Below are 16,677 nucleotides of genomic sequence, written 5' to 3'. Positions count from 1 at the left end.
TATTGTAATACTATGCTGTATCGATCCCACAAAACACACACACACACACCACAACACACCACACACACAACAACACACACCACACACACACACACACACACACACACACACACACACGTGTTCATATCCTTGTGGGACATCTCATTGACATAATGCTTTCCCTAGCCCTTACCCTAACCATCAAAAATGAATGCCTAACCCTAACCCTACCTAAACCTAACCATAACCTATTGTAACCCTGACATATGTAGCAATGCAGGGATATCAAATATTGATATTTTATTAAATAAATAAAAATGATCTGGGAATATAACAAATGCGCTAATCTTACATACCAAAATCCTGAGATAACGTTAGACAAGCAAACTTACATTAATTTGACTCCACTGAAAACTCAAATTCATATATGTGATTTTAGACAGTTTATCACAGTTAATTGCTGTATTATCAGAAATGGACTGCATGTACTTGCCAACTTGACCCCATTCAGTTTCTCACTGACATCAAACTAACTGTCTTATGACGACATTTATGGCAGATTTTATTGACGGTGTCTGAGAATACTATTTTGGAGTTTAAAAAAAATGAAGTGAGATAACTTTATGTTGTTATGTAAGTCAGATTTGTCTAAGTTTAACTTTCAGGACATAATTTGCAGTTGAAAAATGGTGATAGATTGCAATACATGTTATTGCAATACTTACCATATCACAAATTTTAAAAATCCCAATAATACTGCATTGTGAGTCAGGGTTGCAGCTATCGATTATTTAAGTAATCGAGTAATCTATCAATTGTCTTATTAATGAGCAATAATAAATATTCAAAAGAGAAGAAATACTGGTGTTTCAGAATGAACTGCTCATTGGTTTCCATTTTAGAGATTACAGTGTTTTATAATTGTATACAACGTGTAAAAACTAACAAACAAACAAACAAACAAACAAAAACAACACTTTCATTGTATTTATCATTTATCATTTTACATTTATTAATGTATCAAAATAATTTTTTTACTTCAAAAATATGTAAATAATCTCAAGTACATTAAAAGATCAAATTTAAATAAAATAAGATAAATGCAATCTAAACTGCAGCATGCAGAAGTGTAGCTTTACTATGTGATCTTGGAAGGTTTTCTGACATTAATAGGAGGAGTGCGTGTGTGTGTGTGCATGCATGTGTGCTCGTGTGTGTGTGTCACTGTTTACTAAGAGGGGGAAGTAGAGATTTAGGGATTAGTTTGAAAAACCAATGAGACAAAGCAAGTCGTATCACCTGTATTCAAAGTTGTTATAAGGGAACTCGTGATGCAGACTACTTTGTAAACAGCTGCACTTTACACAGCAGGGCATCACGGGAGAAGAGAAAACTGCACATATACAACACCCAGCACGCCCCTGCGGGCGGTTTATCCTTCAAGCTCGGGTCCTCTACCAGAGGCCTGGGAGCTTGAGGGTCCTGCGCAGTATCTTAGCTGTTCCCAGGACTGCGCTCTTCTGGACAGAGATCTCCGATGTTATTCCCGGGATCTGCTGGAGCCACTCGCCTAGCTTGGGAGTCACCGCACCTAGTGCTCCGATTACCACGGGGACCACCATTACCTTCACCCTCCACATCCTCTCGAGCTCTTCTCTGAGCCCTTGGTATTTCTCCAGCTTCTCGTGTTCCTTCTTCCTGATATTGCTGTCATTCGGAACCGCTACATCGATCACTACGGCCGTCTTCTTCTGTTTGTCTACCACCACTATGTCCGGTTGGTTAGCCACCACCATTTTGTCCGTCTGTATCTGGAAGTCCCACAGGATCTTAGCTCGGTCATTCTCCACCACCCTTGGGGGCATCTCCCATTTTGACCTCGGGACTTCCAGGTTATACTCGGCACAGATGTTCCTGTACACTATGCCGGCCACTTGGTTATGGCGTTCCATGTATGCCTTGCCTGCTAGCATCTTGCACCCTGCTGTTATGTGCTGGATTGTCTCTGGGGCATCTTTACACAGCCTGCACCTGGGGTCTTGCCTGGTGTGATAGACCCCAGCCTCTATGGATCTTGTGCTCAGAGCTTGTTCTTGTGCTGCCATGATTAGTGCCTCTGTGCTGTCTTTCAGTCCAGCTTTGTCCAGCCACTGGTAGGATTTCTGGATATCAGCCACCTCCTCTATCTGCCGGTGGTACATACCGTGCAGGGGCCTGTCCTTCCATGATGGTTCCTCGTCTCCCTCCTCTTTCTTGGGTTTCTGCTGCCTGAGGTATTCACTGAGCACTCGGTCAGTTGGGGCCATCTTCCCAATGTATTCTTGGATGTTCGTTGTCTCATCCTGGACTGTGGTGCTGACACTCACCAGTCCCCGGCCCCCTTCCTTCCGCTTAGCGTACAGCCTCAGGGTGCTGGACTTGGGGTGAAACCCTCCATGCATGGTAAGGAGCTTTCTTGTCTTTATGTCAGTGGCTTCTATCTCCTCCTTTGGCCAGCCTATTACCCCAGCAGGGTACCTGATCACGGGCAGGGCGTACGTGTTGATGGCCCGGATCTTGTTCTTACCATTCAGCTGACTCCTCAGGACTTGCCTGACCCTCTGCAGGTACTTGGTGGTTGCAGCCTTTCTAGCGGCCTCTTCATGGTTCCCATTTGCCTGCGGGATCCCCAGGTACTTGTAACTGTCCTCTATGTCTGCAATGTTGCCTTCTGGTAGTTCAATCCCCTCAGTTCTGACTACCTTCCCTCTCTTTGTTACCATCCGACTACACTTCTCCAGTCCGAACGACATTCCAATGTCATTGCTGTATAGCCTGGTAGTGTGGATCAGTGAATCGATGTCTCGTTCACTCTTGGCATACAGCTTGATGTCATCCATGTACAGGAGGTGGCTGACAACTGCTCCGTTCCGTAGTCGGTATCCGTAGCCAGTCTTGTTAATGATCTCACTGAGGGGGTTCAGGCCTATGCAGAACAGCAGTGGGGACAGAGCATCTCCTTGGTAGATCCCGCACTTGATGGTGACTTGTGCTATGGGCTTGGAGTTGGCCTCTAGTGTTGTACGCCACATCCCCATTGAGTTCCTGATGAAGGCTCTTAGGGTCCCATTGATCTTGTACAATTCTAGGCATTCCAGTATCCAGCTGTGGGGCATTGAGTCATAGGCCTTCTTGTAATCAATCCAGGCAGTGCACAGGTTGGTCAGTCTGGTCTTGCAGTCTCGGCTGACTGTTCTGTCTACCAGTAGCTGGTGTTTTGCGCCTCTGGTATTCTTGCCAATTCCTTTCTGTGTCCCACTCATGTATTGACCCATGTGCCTGTTCATCTTAGCCGATATGATGCCTGACAGGAGCTTCCATGTAGTACTGAGGCAGGTTATTGGTCGGTAGTTGGAGGGGACCGGTCCCTTCTTGGGGTCCTTGGGGATCAGGACCGTCCGACCTTCGGTTAGCCATTCTCGGGTGTCTCTCGTTAACTAGCAGCTGGTTCATTTGTGCTGCCAGACGCTCGTGGAGTGCAGTCAGCTTCTTTAGCCAGTAGGCGTGAACCATGTCGGGCCCTGGTGCTGTCCAACTCTTCATACTGGAGACCCTTTCTTGGATATCTGCCACTGTGATGGTTACTGGACCCTGTTCAGGGAGGTCGCTGTGGTCTGCCCTCAGATCCACTAGCCACTGAGCATTGCCGTTATGGGTTGCGTCCTTCTCCCATATGCTCTTCCAGTATTGCTCCGTCTCCAGCCTTGGTGGTGCTGTTCTCTTATTATTGTTCCCTTGCCACTGAGAGTACACCTTTGCTGGTTCTGTGGAGAACAGCTGGTTTATTCTCCTGCCTTCTATCTCTCTGGTGTACCTCCTCAAGCGGCTGGCCAAGGCTGTGAGTCTTTGCTTGGCAGTTTCCAAGGCCTCAGGTATGGACAGCTTGCTGTATTTCTTATGCACCTTCTTTGTCGCACCTTTCTGCAACTCCGTTAGTTGGCTAACCTCCCTCCGTGCTACTTTGATCTTGCCCTCTAGCCTCCTTCTCCATGGAGGGTACTGCCCCTTGTGGCTGTTCAACTTGTAGCCAAGCATCTCACTGATCACTGCTGCCGTATTGTAGATCAGCTTGTTAGTGTCGGTAATCGTGGTTGTAGGTATGTCCGTAGTGCTGCATTAACATCATCTAGCAGACCTTCTGAGGGTACTTCACGTAATCTTGGTAACCGGCTACGGGGGATCCAGGTTTCAAGCTTGGCCATTATCCTATTTTTCAGGTCAGTTCCTCTCGCACTCAACGATCCTTCTCCTATCGCACTTGGGGCTATGTACCCAATCTCGGGTGGGGGTGATGATATCTCCCCCCTGACCTGGGGGGAGATATCATTTAAATTTCAACTTACCTGAAAATATGGTCATGAAAAACGGGAAAATTTCCACTAGAGAACAACTGTTCATTATATAAAGTGAGATCAACATAGTAAACATCAGCTGTTACAAGATAACTTAGCAACAGCCCTAGAACAGTACACTGCACAGACTACACAGCAAGTGGGTGTTGCTGCTTTTGAAAGTACACTTCAAGCTCCTAAGGGAAGCCTAAGATGTGTGTTTGTTAGTGCAGAATTACCTCACCACCAAGCAAAGCCTATATTAATAAGATGCACTACTATAGATACATTATTCATAGAGTACAATATAGAGAATATTGTGCAGTAAAGAAATACATGATTTGATGTTTTATTCATAGTGTTTTGCCATAAGAAGATGGGGAGTTGTGTGTGTGGAATAAGAATTTATGGCTTTATTATTGAATCACCACTGCCTTTATAAAGGCAGGTTGTTGTGATGAATGGAACCAATTTCAGTCAAGTCTGACCCTCATCCTTGTCATTTTTGGAAATGTTAATGGAGTGGCAGTAATGTTAGTGTATTAATGCAGAAACAGGGAGAAAGACAGGTGAATCAGTGCTTTGGAAGGCATAAAAATAATACGTGTAGGTTTGCAGTCTAAAGGTATTCTGATTTTTTTTTTGTCTACAGAAAATTCTACATGAAAGAATTGGTAATGGTAAAAAAAAGTAAAGGTGACTAATTGTTGAATTCATTTCACTGATTAGCCTATGAAATAAATTCATAGACTAATCAACTAGTATGGGTAAGACAAGACATCGATGCATAAATATAATGCGTTGGCTTCCTGTTCCGCTTTACAAAATCACTGTAATGTGATACCATCTAATTATGGACACTGCAGTGATGAGGAAAGCGAGGATGGTGTTTACCATCACATGCTTATATTTATTGTAGAAAACTTTAAATAATGTGAAAATTGACACTCTTCAAACATTAATTGGTCTGGAATCTCATGCCCATGGGAATTTTTTTTTGTACATCATTCATGCGTATACAAAACGTTTTTGTGTAAGAGAGTAGCTGTATAATGATTAGTAACTGCAACTTGATTTCTGAATTTAGAAATCTTCACATTACTGCTTTACAGACAAATGCACCCAGCACTGATTTAAGAGTTACATTCTGATTCCTACAGTAGTTAGTCTAACAGGAACAAAACACTCAGAAAACACTGGTCAAACATTATCTGTTCTATCTTGATGTAGCTGCGAGCCATTTGAAGCTGTCTCAGTAACCAAATGGTATTTTAAATGCCTCTGACATGTGTGGAACTTTGTGCTCTCTATGACCTTTCAGATGTACATTGTCTTCTTTTGATGCAGGTTAAAGTTCACATACATGCTGTTAATACTTCCACGCAGTGCAGCAGAATTTTATGAGAAGTCATCTGACCCTCTTTTCCATGTTGCTGGTTTACAACATCATGGAACAGATGATTATATATATATCATCTGATAATGGTGCTAGGTGTTAAACCCCCCCCCAAAACAAAACAAAAGAAAACTCACTTTAAACCTCATGGTAGTGCTAGAGGAAAAGTCAGGGCATCAGCAAAGTCATGAAGATTCGTGGGCTGATACAGAATATCAAGCATAACAGCACAGAGGCAAATAAAAGGGTGGGAAAAACTAAACTGCTGAGTGAAGTAAATGTACCAGTATGATACAAGAAGTACAATTTATAGAAAAACTGACCTGCAAATCCAAGAGTATGGAGGATGTATTCGAGAAAAGATGGATTTATATCATGAAAATAACTTTCTTTACAGTATGTGATAATGTGAACATGTTTTTATCCAATAACAAATTAGTTTTTGGTCGGTGGTTGTTGTGTTAGCAGGAGAGTTTGAAATGTGAGTGCATAGAAATGAATCACAGCAGCACAGTGGTGTTAAAAAGAACGTGGTGATCGCCACATTTACTCAAAAGTGACTAGCCTGTTTGTAGCACTGTGTCACAATGATGTTTTTATGTGTTTGTCTCGGTCTCATTGCAGCTGTGCAGCACCGGCTAACCTTTTCTTATCGGGGATTAGCTGTGGAGGAAACAAACAAGCAATTTATTTACAGCTTCTCTTTCTCTCTTTCTGCTCCTTCTATCACCTCGGTATCATTGCAGCCCAACTTTCACATAAAGCAAAGCAATATTAGCCATTTATAAAGACAGAACTTTACTTATGTTTTCCTCTGTATGAGTGAAAACTTGATCTCTCTCTCTCTGTCTCTGTGTGTGTCTCTTGCTTTCTCCTTGCTGCTTTTCATGACCTTTTGATTTGACCTCTGACCTCCCTCTGACCTCTGGGCCCATTTGAATTTGTATTTGTCTTTGTGATTCTTCCCACAGTTTCGTGTGCCACATCCCCCTCACCCTCTCAGCAAGGTGACACCACCCTCACAGCACTGGAGGAGAGACGCACACATGGCCGAAACACATCGCCTGCCCTGGGTGAATGTTCATACAGACACACACCTCTACATGCACAAAACCAAACACTTCCAGGTGTCCACAGAAAACTGTACCAAGTAAAAGCATTGACTGCAGATTATTTGGAATTTAGCATTTCACATCTATAACACTTGCGCAAAATCAGATGAGAATTTATGCAGCTGAAGTGTTGGTATCATTGCAGCACTATCTCTTTGTCAAAGCCTGCAATACCCAGAATTCAACTGGAGTTGCACATTATGCTTACAGCAACTAAGTTAGGTGGAAGGCATTTGCCCCAATTTCTAGTAAACTCACGCCCAGATTGAAGTCAGTTTGAATTTTTAGACTTCACTTGTACATGATATTTATTTTATTAAAGGAACAGACTGACCAGAAATTGGTGAGTTCCCAAACTGTGACGCTTTGGCTTACACTAGCCAACCTTGTGGGAAAAGTCATTCTAATCATTTAAACCTTAATGCACACCTAATCTCTGGGATCAATATGTTTGCACCTACAGTTGTACATTGATGCTGCTTATTTTTATTTTCCATGTCTGATGGTGGTGCAGTTAAGTATGACTTAACAGCCTCTAATCATAGTATTAGTCAAAGGTCATTAATTGTGGTTAAACCATGCACTTTGTACGTTGTATTGTGCGTATTTTGACCTGGTCTAAGGAAAAATCAGCTTTTATTCATCATATGAGGTATATAGTCATAATATATATTTACTGATGCAGCAAGATATGGTTTAGTGAGTGCATCTGTGACAAAAACAACAAAAACAGTCTCTGTACATCTCGTATAATTTAGCTTTCATGTGCTTTCATGAAAATCTGAGCTGTGTATCATACAAAAGAGGTTTGATGTTTATTATTAGATAGCTTTAACCTTGACCTTTAGGTTTTGTCTGTTCAGTTTACACAACAAGCACTATAATCAAAGAGTGACAGATTTGTTTTCTTGCCTTTTTTACCTTTGTTAGTTCATGGTTTTATTTATTTATTTATGTATTTATTTATTACATTTTATTTTAAGATATCAGTTTGTTTCCAGTAAAACTCGTCAACATATCTTCATGCAACATTTCTCTTCAGTCTGTGTTTTGCAGTGTGGAAAATCATGATGTATCAGTGAATTACAAATTTAATATGTCAGTGGAAGATATGTCGGGGCACCAAGTCTTCCAAAATCTAAAAAACACTTTTGTTTCGATGTTCTTTGCTTTGTCTCTTTCTCTTTCTCTTAAACAAGCTCCCACGTTTTATCAGGAAGACAACTGACTGAGAAATTCAGCATTCATAAAACCATACTGTAGCTTCTGTGTGAGTGTGTTTACATCCAGCTCTCAGAGGATACAGTCAGTGTATGTGTATCTCTTCAGTTTACTCTGCACAATCAATTTAAACATCATCTTTCTACAAGCACTATTTTTTTTTATGAAGACACAGGAAAGAATCACAGCACAGTGGAATCATTTTCTGTAAATCCCCACCCACGTACACCAGGGCTTTATGCATCGCACACTGCTGTATAGCTGCTGTAACAGCTGGCCACTAGTGGACATTAAAAAACTCTAATTACCACGCCACCATGTGTCAGTAGAATTTTAATTCTATGATTTTTGGCCTTCAGTGATAATGAATAAGGGATAAAATTAGATTTTCATTTTAAACCTGGTGCACTTTCACCTCTATCTAAAAGCCCAAATTCACTCACTGTTTGTCTCCGGATCATCAAGGGTCTTGTCTGGTCCAGTTTTGGCTGTATGTGTTTGAGGTGTTGGTTGGCTGTTGACCGACTATCTGTGTGACTACTGTGCATGTATGCAAGGGCAACAGGTAATCCACCATGGCCCTAATCACCCCACTCTAGAGACTGTAGGCCACCAAAGACTTGCAGGAAGCAACTGCTCCAGCTGCATAATTGGCTTTACAGTGAAACAGCCATTAATCGGAGTCTGACTTCTTATGAGACCTTGATATATGACCTTGTGTCCCCCACCACCTTCACCTTCTATTTCTACCATTTATTTGTTTTTCATGTTAATTAGGCTACATTTAAAGTTCAAGGCAATCAACTGTAAAAAGGCACATTTTGTAAAGTTCATTAACGACATGATTGTTAAGTAAATGAATAACTGTAGTAAAATAATCATGATTATATTTTTATTTTGCTATAATCCATCAGTCCTAGAACAGGTCTTATGAAGGATAAATCCCGTTTTTAAAACTTTTGGTTCAAACTATCATCAAAGGACAGAGACAACACTGAGTGTCTACAGTCGTCTGTAAAACATAGTTGTGGTTTGGGGCTTCATTCCAGCGAGTGCTTTTGCAGATCTTGTCAATATTGATGAAATAATGATTGCATGTACCATCAGATTTGGATGCACCATGGAATACAATCTGGAAAGTGTCTGATTGACAACAACTTCATTTTTCAGCAGGACAATGATCTGAAAAAACACACAGCCAATGGAATAAAAGCGTACCTGGATAGATTACCATCAGTTAAGAACTGACATCCCCTGGAACCAGACCTTAACATTATTGATATAACATGTATAACATTATCTTGACGGAGAACAGAACAGCCAAAGAAGAGCTTTTGGAAAGAAAGCTTGCCTAAGATCAGAATCTGTGCTGAAGAATAAAAGTGGTCATACTGAATATTGACTTTTAAGCAACTCACAGTATTGTAAATTTAAGAAATTTCTAACTGAATGCCCATTGGATACTTCACAAATCAGCAACCTGTCTGCAGCAGATGTATTTGATAACCTCCTTCTGTAAATGCTGGCAACATATTACTCACAATCATATGTGCTTTTTTAAAATTATATGAAATCGACATGGAGTTGTGAGACATGCATTTGTAACACGAACACTACATGTGGGAAAGGACTTAATCCTGACTACATTAGTCTTTCTAGGAGCTCCCATTGCACAAGGAACAGTCTATTGTACTACCAACATGAATGGAAGAGAGAAGGAGAAGAATAATTTATGCAGAAGTTGAAGGAATGACAGAGTTGGAGAGGGAGGGAGAGAGGCAGAGAGACAAGCAGTATAATTTATGCACAGCTCAGAGCTCAACAGTGTAACAGTGATCCAAGAAAACGGACCATTCGGCTTGATGGTTGCCCGATAAACCCAATACGCTTGTAGGGCTGTGTAGTTGGTCACACAGGTTTTAGTAAAATTACTGCACTAGATCAAGTTTTACTTAATGGTTTGGTATGTAAAGTTTTGTTTTATTTTAATGTAGAAGTGTCACGTACTCTCGCAACTTTAACAACATTCTTGCAAGATTTAGCTATTTTTCCCTTGTGGGTTATTTTTAAAAAGAAATCACCTCACAAAAGTCCACAGACAGCATAGGCAAGAACTGCTTTCAGAAATCGAGACACACCTTAGTCAGGTGAGACTGATGATAAAATGATAACATAATGCCTCCCGAAACTGTTATAGTTGTGCCATTTATAATTAAGCTATAGTTGAACTGCACTTGACCACACATGCACTGTAAACAATAAAATGGGTGTGGGGCTGATCACAGAGAATATGTGGGAAATGTACTATTTGTGAAATGTTGTTAAAACATAGAATATAATGATATTCATCGTAAGCAGAGTGTAAGCTGTGGAGAACCATGAGTAGTTTGAAAAGTTGCAGAGAAGCAGATGGATGAGTACAACAGTGAAAATGAGTGGTACATTTCTTTAATTAGATGCTAAAGTTACATGTTGGTTGTTGATCCTCTTTACAATAATTAAAGGCTAACATTTCAGATTAAATTACTAAGTCACAGAACATTAACAGTGCAGTTGATTTGCATTATGTGAGGTACTGTATCCTGTTATATGTCATTACTGATCTTTCATTTATTCAGTTATTTATCATTTATTTTCATTTTCACATTTCCCTAAATTATCTTCCAATTGTCTCTCGTCTATAGAGCCCGATTATTTTCATTTTGGCTTCACAGATTTACTGTTTCTGACCAGATTTTGGTCAATTAAAACATTGTTGTCCATAATTTTATTTAATGAAATAGCTTGGTAACATTTCAGTATGGCTAGCGACTGTGTTTGTTGTTTTAGTACAGTTTACTGGAAACTGAATTGCATTTATTTCGGGACTATTCAGAGTTGTGCTCTAGATTGTATTTACAGCAACAGGACAGAGCCAAAATAAGTATCAGAGAATAAATGGCGTCTCTATTCAATCATGCAAATCTTCAATCCATATTCAACATTTTGATGCTCCTTTAAAGTGCAATTCCCCTTTGGGATTAATAAAACACTCTTTCTATATGCAGCATTTATCTATTTCGCTTCCACCGTATGACACATTGCTTGACTTAATTGCTTTTGCACTGTTTAGAATGTGCAAAAGCATCTTAAAATATGCCCCTGGCACCTAAAACTTTGCTACTCGTGTAAGAAGTTGATAAGTACTCAGGCTGTGAAGTTATGAAAAGACACAGTCAAGACAGCGCTGGTAATGCCAGTGCTGGTGCTACCTCGTAGCCCTTCTAAGCTGATACTGGGATTACATGACACACCCATAAAGACTTATTTAACAAACTTGTTTTGTAGATTGACTGTTGAATTGCAGCCAAATCAAAGTAGTTTTAAATTTGCCTAAAACTGAAAGATGTGAGAGGGAGCGATGCATATCTGCTGTGTTCTGTGACCCAGTGCAGCAGTTTGACTCACTGATGTGAGTTAGCTTTTGTTAGTCTGCACAACAAGCTTCATGGCATATAATATCAGTTGTTGGTTATTAATAAAATACAGAGAACATGAGCACAAAATGAAGGGAAATGAAAGTATTTTTTTCAATTTGTTGATCATTTTGTTTTATTTTTATATCTTGTTTCCTAAATATTAAATTGAAGCGGAAACTTATAAGTGGAACCGTGTTTTAGCACGGTGGCAGTGAGTTCCACAGTGAACCTATACTGTATAACTCATCGTTTAGTTCACAAGTCATGCAACTTGTAACTCAACACTGCATGGGGGTTTGAGAAAGAGCAGAAAAGAGTGAGAGATGAAATGGAAATTGAGGATGAGATTAGGAGAGAGAGCAAAAGAGGGGTGGAAGGAGAGGGATGGTGAGAGATGAAGAGCAAAAAAGTAAGAGATGGAGAGACTGGTGTGGCTAGCCAAGCAGAAAAGACTGTCAGTCTCTATAAAAGATCTCCTCTGTCAGATTAGTATGAGAGGGCTTCTCTAACACTGCCTCTCTCCCTCTCTTTATCTCTCACTCCTCTTGCATGATTCTCTCACTCATTTCCCTCTTCATGTCTCCCTCTCATGTGTCTTTGCTCTCAGCATAATTTGTTATGATATGGGGACTGCTCCTGTTTTTTTTGTGTTTTTTTTTTGTATGTCAGATTAGCACCTTTGTATTTTTTACACACAAAAACCTGCCTGTGTCTATTCTCTCAGGCTTGTACATATAAATTACTGTATTGTTGTGTCACTGAATGAGCAAGTATTTGTTCACGAAGCTTTTCTTTCAAGACGGGGAATATCATTAGCGATAATTAGTCTATGATACAAGCTGTGGCTGACGAAGACAGACTGCATGACACAATACGGAGCTGTAGACTGGAGTCTGAGGAAACAATGGTGTGTAGTTTTTCCACTCGCAGTCATTTAATAACTCTGACAGTAATGTTTTATGACTCTTGTACTCCTATAGACCTCTATGCAATTATTATTGATTTCTTTAAGTTGTGCACTCTGCTAAAAGCAACATAGCCCAGTCACTTCAAGTTTTAAGTGTTGCCCATCATGTTATGTCAGCTACCCCACACCTGACTTTAACATCCATAACATTTCAGAAAGCTCATAGCAATGTTTGTTTGTTTAATAAGATAATATTAAGAAGCACTAAAACCATGAATTTCAGCATTTCTGGTAAATCAGCTGATCTCAGCGCCAGCCCACAATAGCTGATGGTTTAGTTTATACCCTCCAGCGATCATATCCCGTATTTGCAAGCCACATGGATGCCCACATCTGTTCAAAGTACAGTGTAGATTCAACACTCTAAGGAAACAACGATGGATGGTTGGACTTTTTCCAACACCAATGAAGTGCCCATGAGGCAACAGCAATGTACATTGGCTTAATAAAATTAGAAGTCTAGTTGGCATTAAATAAATGCCTACTTCCCATCACCCCAGCCTCTGAGCCTGGTTCTGTCAGAGGCTGATTCCTATTAAAAGTAATAATAATAATAATAATGGGTTGCATTTATACAGCGCTTTTTGAGACCCTCAAAGCGCTTTACAATTCCACTATTCATTCACACACTGGTGAAGGCAAGCTACAGTTGTAGCCACAGCTGCCCTGGGGAAGACTGACAGAAGCGAGGCTGCCATATCGCGCCATCGGCCCCTCTGGCCAACATCAGTAGGCGGTAGGTGAAGTGTCTTGCCCATGGACACAACGACCGAGACTGTCCGAGCCAGGGCTCGAACCGCCAACCTTCCGAAAAGACGAACTACCAACTCTTGAGCCACGATCGGAAAAAGTGAGGTTTTCCTTCCTGCTGATGCCAATAGCTTTTTCGTAGGGGGGCTTCTTGCCCCCTACGAGCAAAGGGGCAGGACGCTTGTTAGTTCAGGTCAGCCATGAAGTCAAAATCTGATATCATACCAGCAGTCATGAGCTGATGGTGATTTAGCTTTTACACATGTAAGGTGTGTTGTTTAAGCTACTTTACCCTGCCCAATGTTACTGCATATATGCAAGCTTCTTTGCAACCCACCTCCACTGCAGCTTCTATTTTGATGCAATCTTTGTCATGTCTGTTGTCACGGATACCTGCTCTGTTCTGTGCTGGGATCTTGCAGCTGCTCTTTCCGTCTCGTACTTTCCATGTGTGACAGAACAAGGAATCCCTGAGCAGAACCATGTTGCTAATGATGACTCAATATTTTATTGAATACAGTGACCCTGACTAAACTGTATTTGTTTATTTTCATTGTCCTGTCTGTCTTTAGTCATACCCAGTCAGTGGTTTGGGCGATGATGATTTCAACATTCCACCCATCACTCCTCCTACCCTGCCAGATCACATGGTACCCCCTCACCTCCCCCACAACTCCCCGTCTGGACCGTATCACTCTCTGGACCCTCCCTCCAATTCAGCTCCACACCACCCCTACCAGTTGCAGGGCATGGATTTGCCCAGCATGCCTGGTAACCAGGATGGGGCCACTATGTTGAGCCAAGATGGAAGCACATTCAGCCGGGATGGTGGCCCAATGACTAGCACTCTGTCTGTGGTAAGTGGTTCCAAATAAGTCACTGTGTATACACCTGGCATTTATGCTTTACTAGTAGGGAAATACAATTTCAAAGATGGATTTACGAATATAAATACCAGAGTAGCTTTACATGATTCATTTCAAAATCGCCCCTTTACATTTGATGCGAGACCTTGGTGCAGGCACTTTAAGCCAGTTTTGTTCTAATTGGTGTCTACTCACAAACACAAGGTTTGTATGGCTCTTCTTGTGGTTTGTACACACAAGTTCAGATGGAATCAAAAAATGCAGACCTACGCAAAATGAGTCTGAGTAGACTTTTTTTTTCTTTTTCTTTTTTTGGCTGAAGTCTGAGTTCTGTGAGTTTACACTGAGGGTTCTGCACACACAAAGCAGGGAGTCAATGTTAAAGGAAAGTCACAATTTGCTGTAACATTGGCCTTAGTACGATGATAGGAACCTATTTGAATTAAAGAATTTAGTGTTTGTTTTTTACTCTTTCCAATTTTATGTCCTTGTGTAGTGTATTTAAATTATTTTTCAATTCAATTACATTTTTGTAGATTTTTATTTTTTTCTCTCTGATACAAAATCTTTTTTTTCTTTTGACATGTTAGATGGTATTTTACTGTAAAACATATAATCCTCAGCATGGATACAACAGTTCCCTTGTTAGTTGTTATGTATTTACCTTGGAAAAACTGACTGAACTTTTGTTCCAACAACATCTCACATTAAAAGTGAGGTACACACTACATTTGCCCTAGATGAACAGTCATCATCTCATTCCACTTACCATCAAATCATGCTTGATTAAAAGCATAAACATAATTCACATGATTAAAATCAATTAAACGATAAGAAAATGGATTTTGGATATTTAAATTTTATGTTACTATATGTGTGTGTGTGTGTGTAATGTGCTGAAAATGTTTAAAAAGCACACAATGAGGTCACATTACCATGTTTGATGTTGAAAAGTATATGCACACACTCAGATGTAGATTCTCTTTTCATTCACGTATAGTTCGATACCGGGTTTGACAACACTTAATGAACAAAATATGTTGTGTGGGTGACTAAATTTGGTAATGTGCGGTTGATTGGGTTGGGTGATCAGAGTTTACAGGAACACAACGCATACGGCAGCCACAATCTGAACTGCTGTTTGTGTGACAATGTGAAGCTTGAAATCCACTGCCAAGCTTTTCTTTATTTATTGTGTTAGTCAAGATAAACTTGTTGTGACAAATGTGTTTCCATGGATGATCTCAGAGACGTTTGTTGATATTTTTAAGTCTTTAAATCAGTTTTGGTTTTTGTATTTAGCCATATTTTGGTAATTCACATGTACATTTAGATGGAGGAGATTTGACCATCGCAATAAAGGGTTTTGCATTTATTTCCCTCTAAAAACCTCTTTAATAATCTAACTACATACCCTTCATACACGGAGTTGTTGCCAAGTCCTAAATATCAGCATCTGTGGATGTTCTTTTCTGGGCTAAATATGTCTGGTCTTCAATCACTTATAATTAGCCTAAAAAATAATCATCGTAAACTCAGCTGTGTTAGGCCTAAATGTAGCCCAAGATCAGTGTGTGTATTTTTATAGCCCTATTACAACGATGAAATCATACCCCACTCAAGAAAAACAATGACATGCTGGAAAGAAAATTTACTCTTTAGGTTTTGAAAAGACTTGCACACAGAGACACGTATGACTACAAACTCAAAAAGCAATTTTCCATTTACTAGAAGTCAAAATGTGTAAATAGTTTAGTTAACTGGACTAAAATTGGATTAACAACAAGTTTAGTAAAGCATTAAGTATAGACATTTCAGTATAATATTAATGATTCCTTAAAAAGATGCCACAGTGGTGCGGTGGTTAGCACTGTTGTCGCATACCAAGAGGGTCCAAGGGTTCAAATCCACTGGTAAGATGGGGCCTTTCTGTGTGGAATCTATGCGTGTGTGTGGGTTCTCTCTGGGTCCTGTATGTTAGGTTAACTGGTAGACTGGCTGTAGGGGTGAATAGCTCTCTCTCTCTTTGTGTTAGCACTGCCACAGACTGGTGCCCTGACTCTCAACCTGTAACAGTTAGGATTGGCTCCAGCCCCACCACAACCCTAAATCGGATAAGTGGAAGAAAATGGATGGAAATCTATAAACAAAAACACATGATTGCAAAATTATCTTTTCAATTAGGTACAAAAAGTACAAATGTACTTATTTCAAGGAAATGGAGACTCCAAGAGAGTGAAACTGACAGCTTTATATGTTTTTAACTGTACTCTTTAATGGTTTATTCAGCTTAACTGTGTGAAAGAGGATATTGCCCAGGGCAGTGTTATTTGAAGGCCAATCATGGCAGCTGGTTGATCTGACATTTTCTTCTTATGTTCAATCTTCGTTTCACAGTAAAGTGAAACTCTTGCTTTTAGTGGTGACATTCACATGTGGCTCACTGTGTGATACAGTAAAGAAATGAAAGCCAGACTCGAGACTCATAGTTACTTGAACTGTCAAAAAAAAAAAGGTTGTTCAGAGGAAACAGTATCAGTACTTGTCAGTCTCAGTAA

The 16,677-nt window shown here is 40.3% G+C and overlaps 1 protein-coding gene across 1 annotated transcript in view; it reads left to right on the top strand.

Annotated features, from left to right (window-relative positions):
- tox (thymocyte selection-associated high mobility group box) overlaps positions 1 to 16,677 on the top strand; it is a 75,794-nt gene that overhangs the window by 42,016 nt on the left and 17,101 nt on the right. Inside the window, exons 3-4 of the mRNA XM_005938191.2 lie at positions 6,717 to 6,818; positions 13,826 to 14,110. Of these exons, the coding sequence (XP_005938253.1) occupies positions 6,717 to 6,818; positions 13,826 to 14,110 (387 nt within the window). The remainder of the gene's footprint in view (positions 1 to 6,716; positions 6,819 to 13,825; positions 14,111 to 16,677) is intronic.

The sequence above is a fragment of the Haplochromis burtoni genome, unplaced genomic scaffold (assembly GCF_018398535.1).
Source record: "Haplochromis burtoni strain Fernald_Lab_line unplaced genomic scaffold, NCSU_Asbu1 Contig_243, whole genome shotgun sequence".
In the NCBI taxonomy this organism is placed as follows: domain Eukaryota; kingdom Metazoa; phylum Chordata; class Actinopteri; order Cichliformes; family Cichlidae; genus Haplochromis; species Haplochromis burtoni.
The sequence above is the reverse complement of the archived record's forward strand: the minus strand, read 5'-3'. Positions and strand labels throughout refer to the sequence as shown.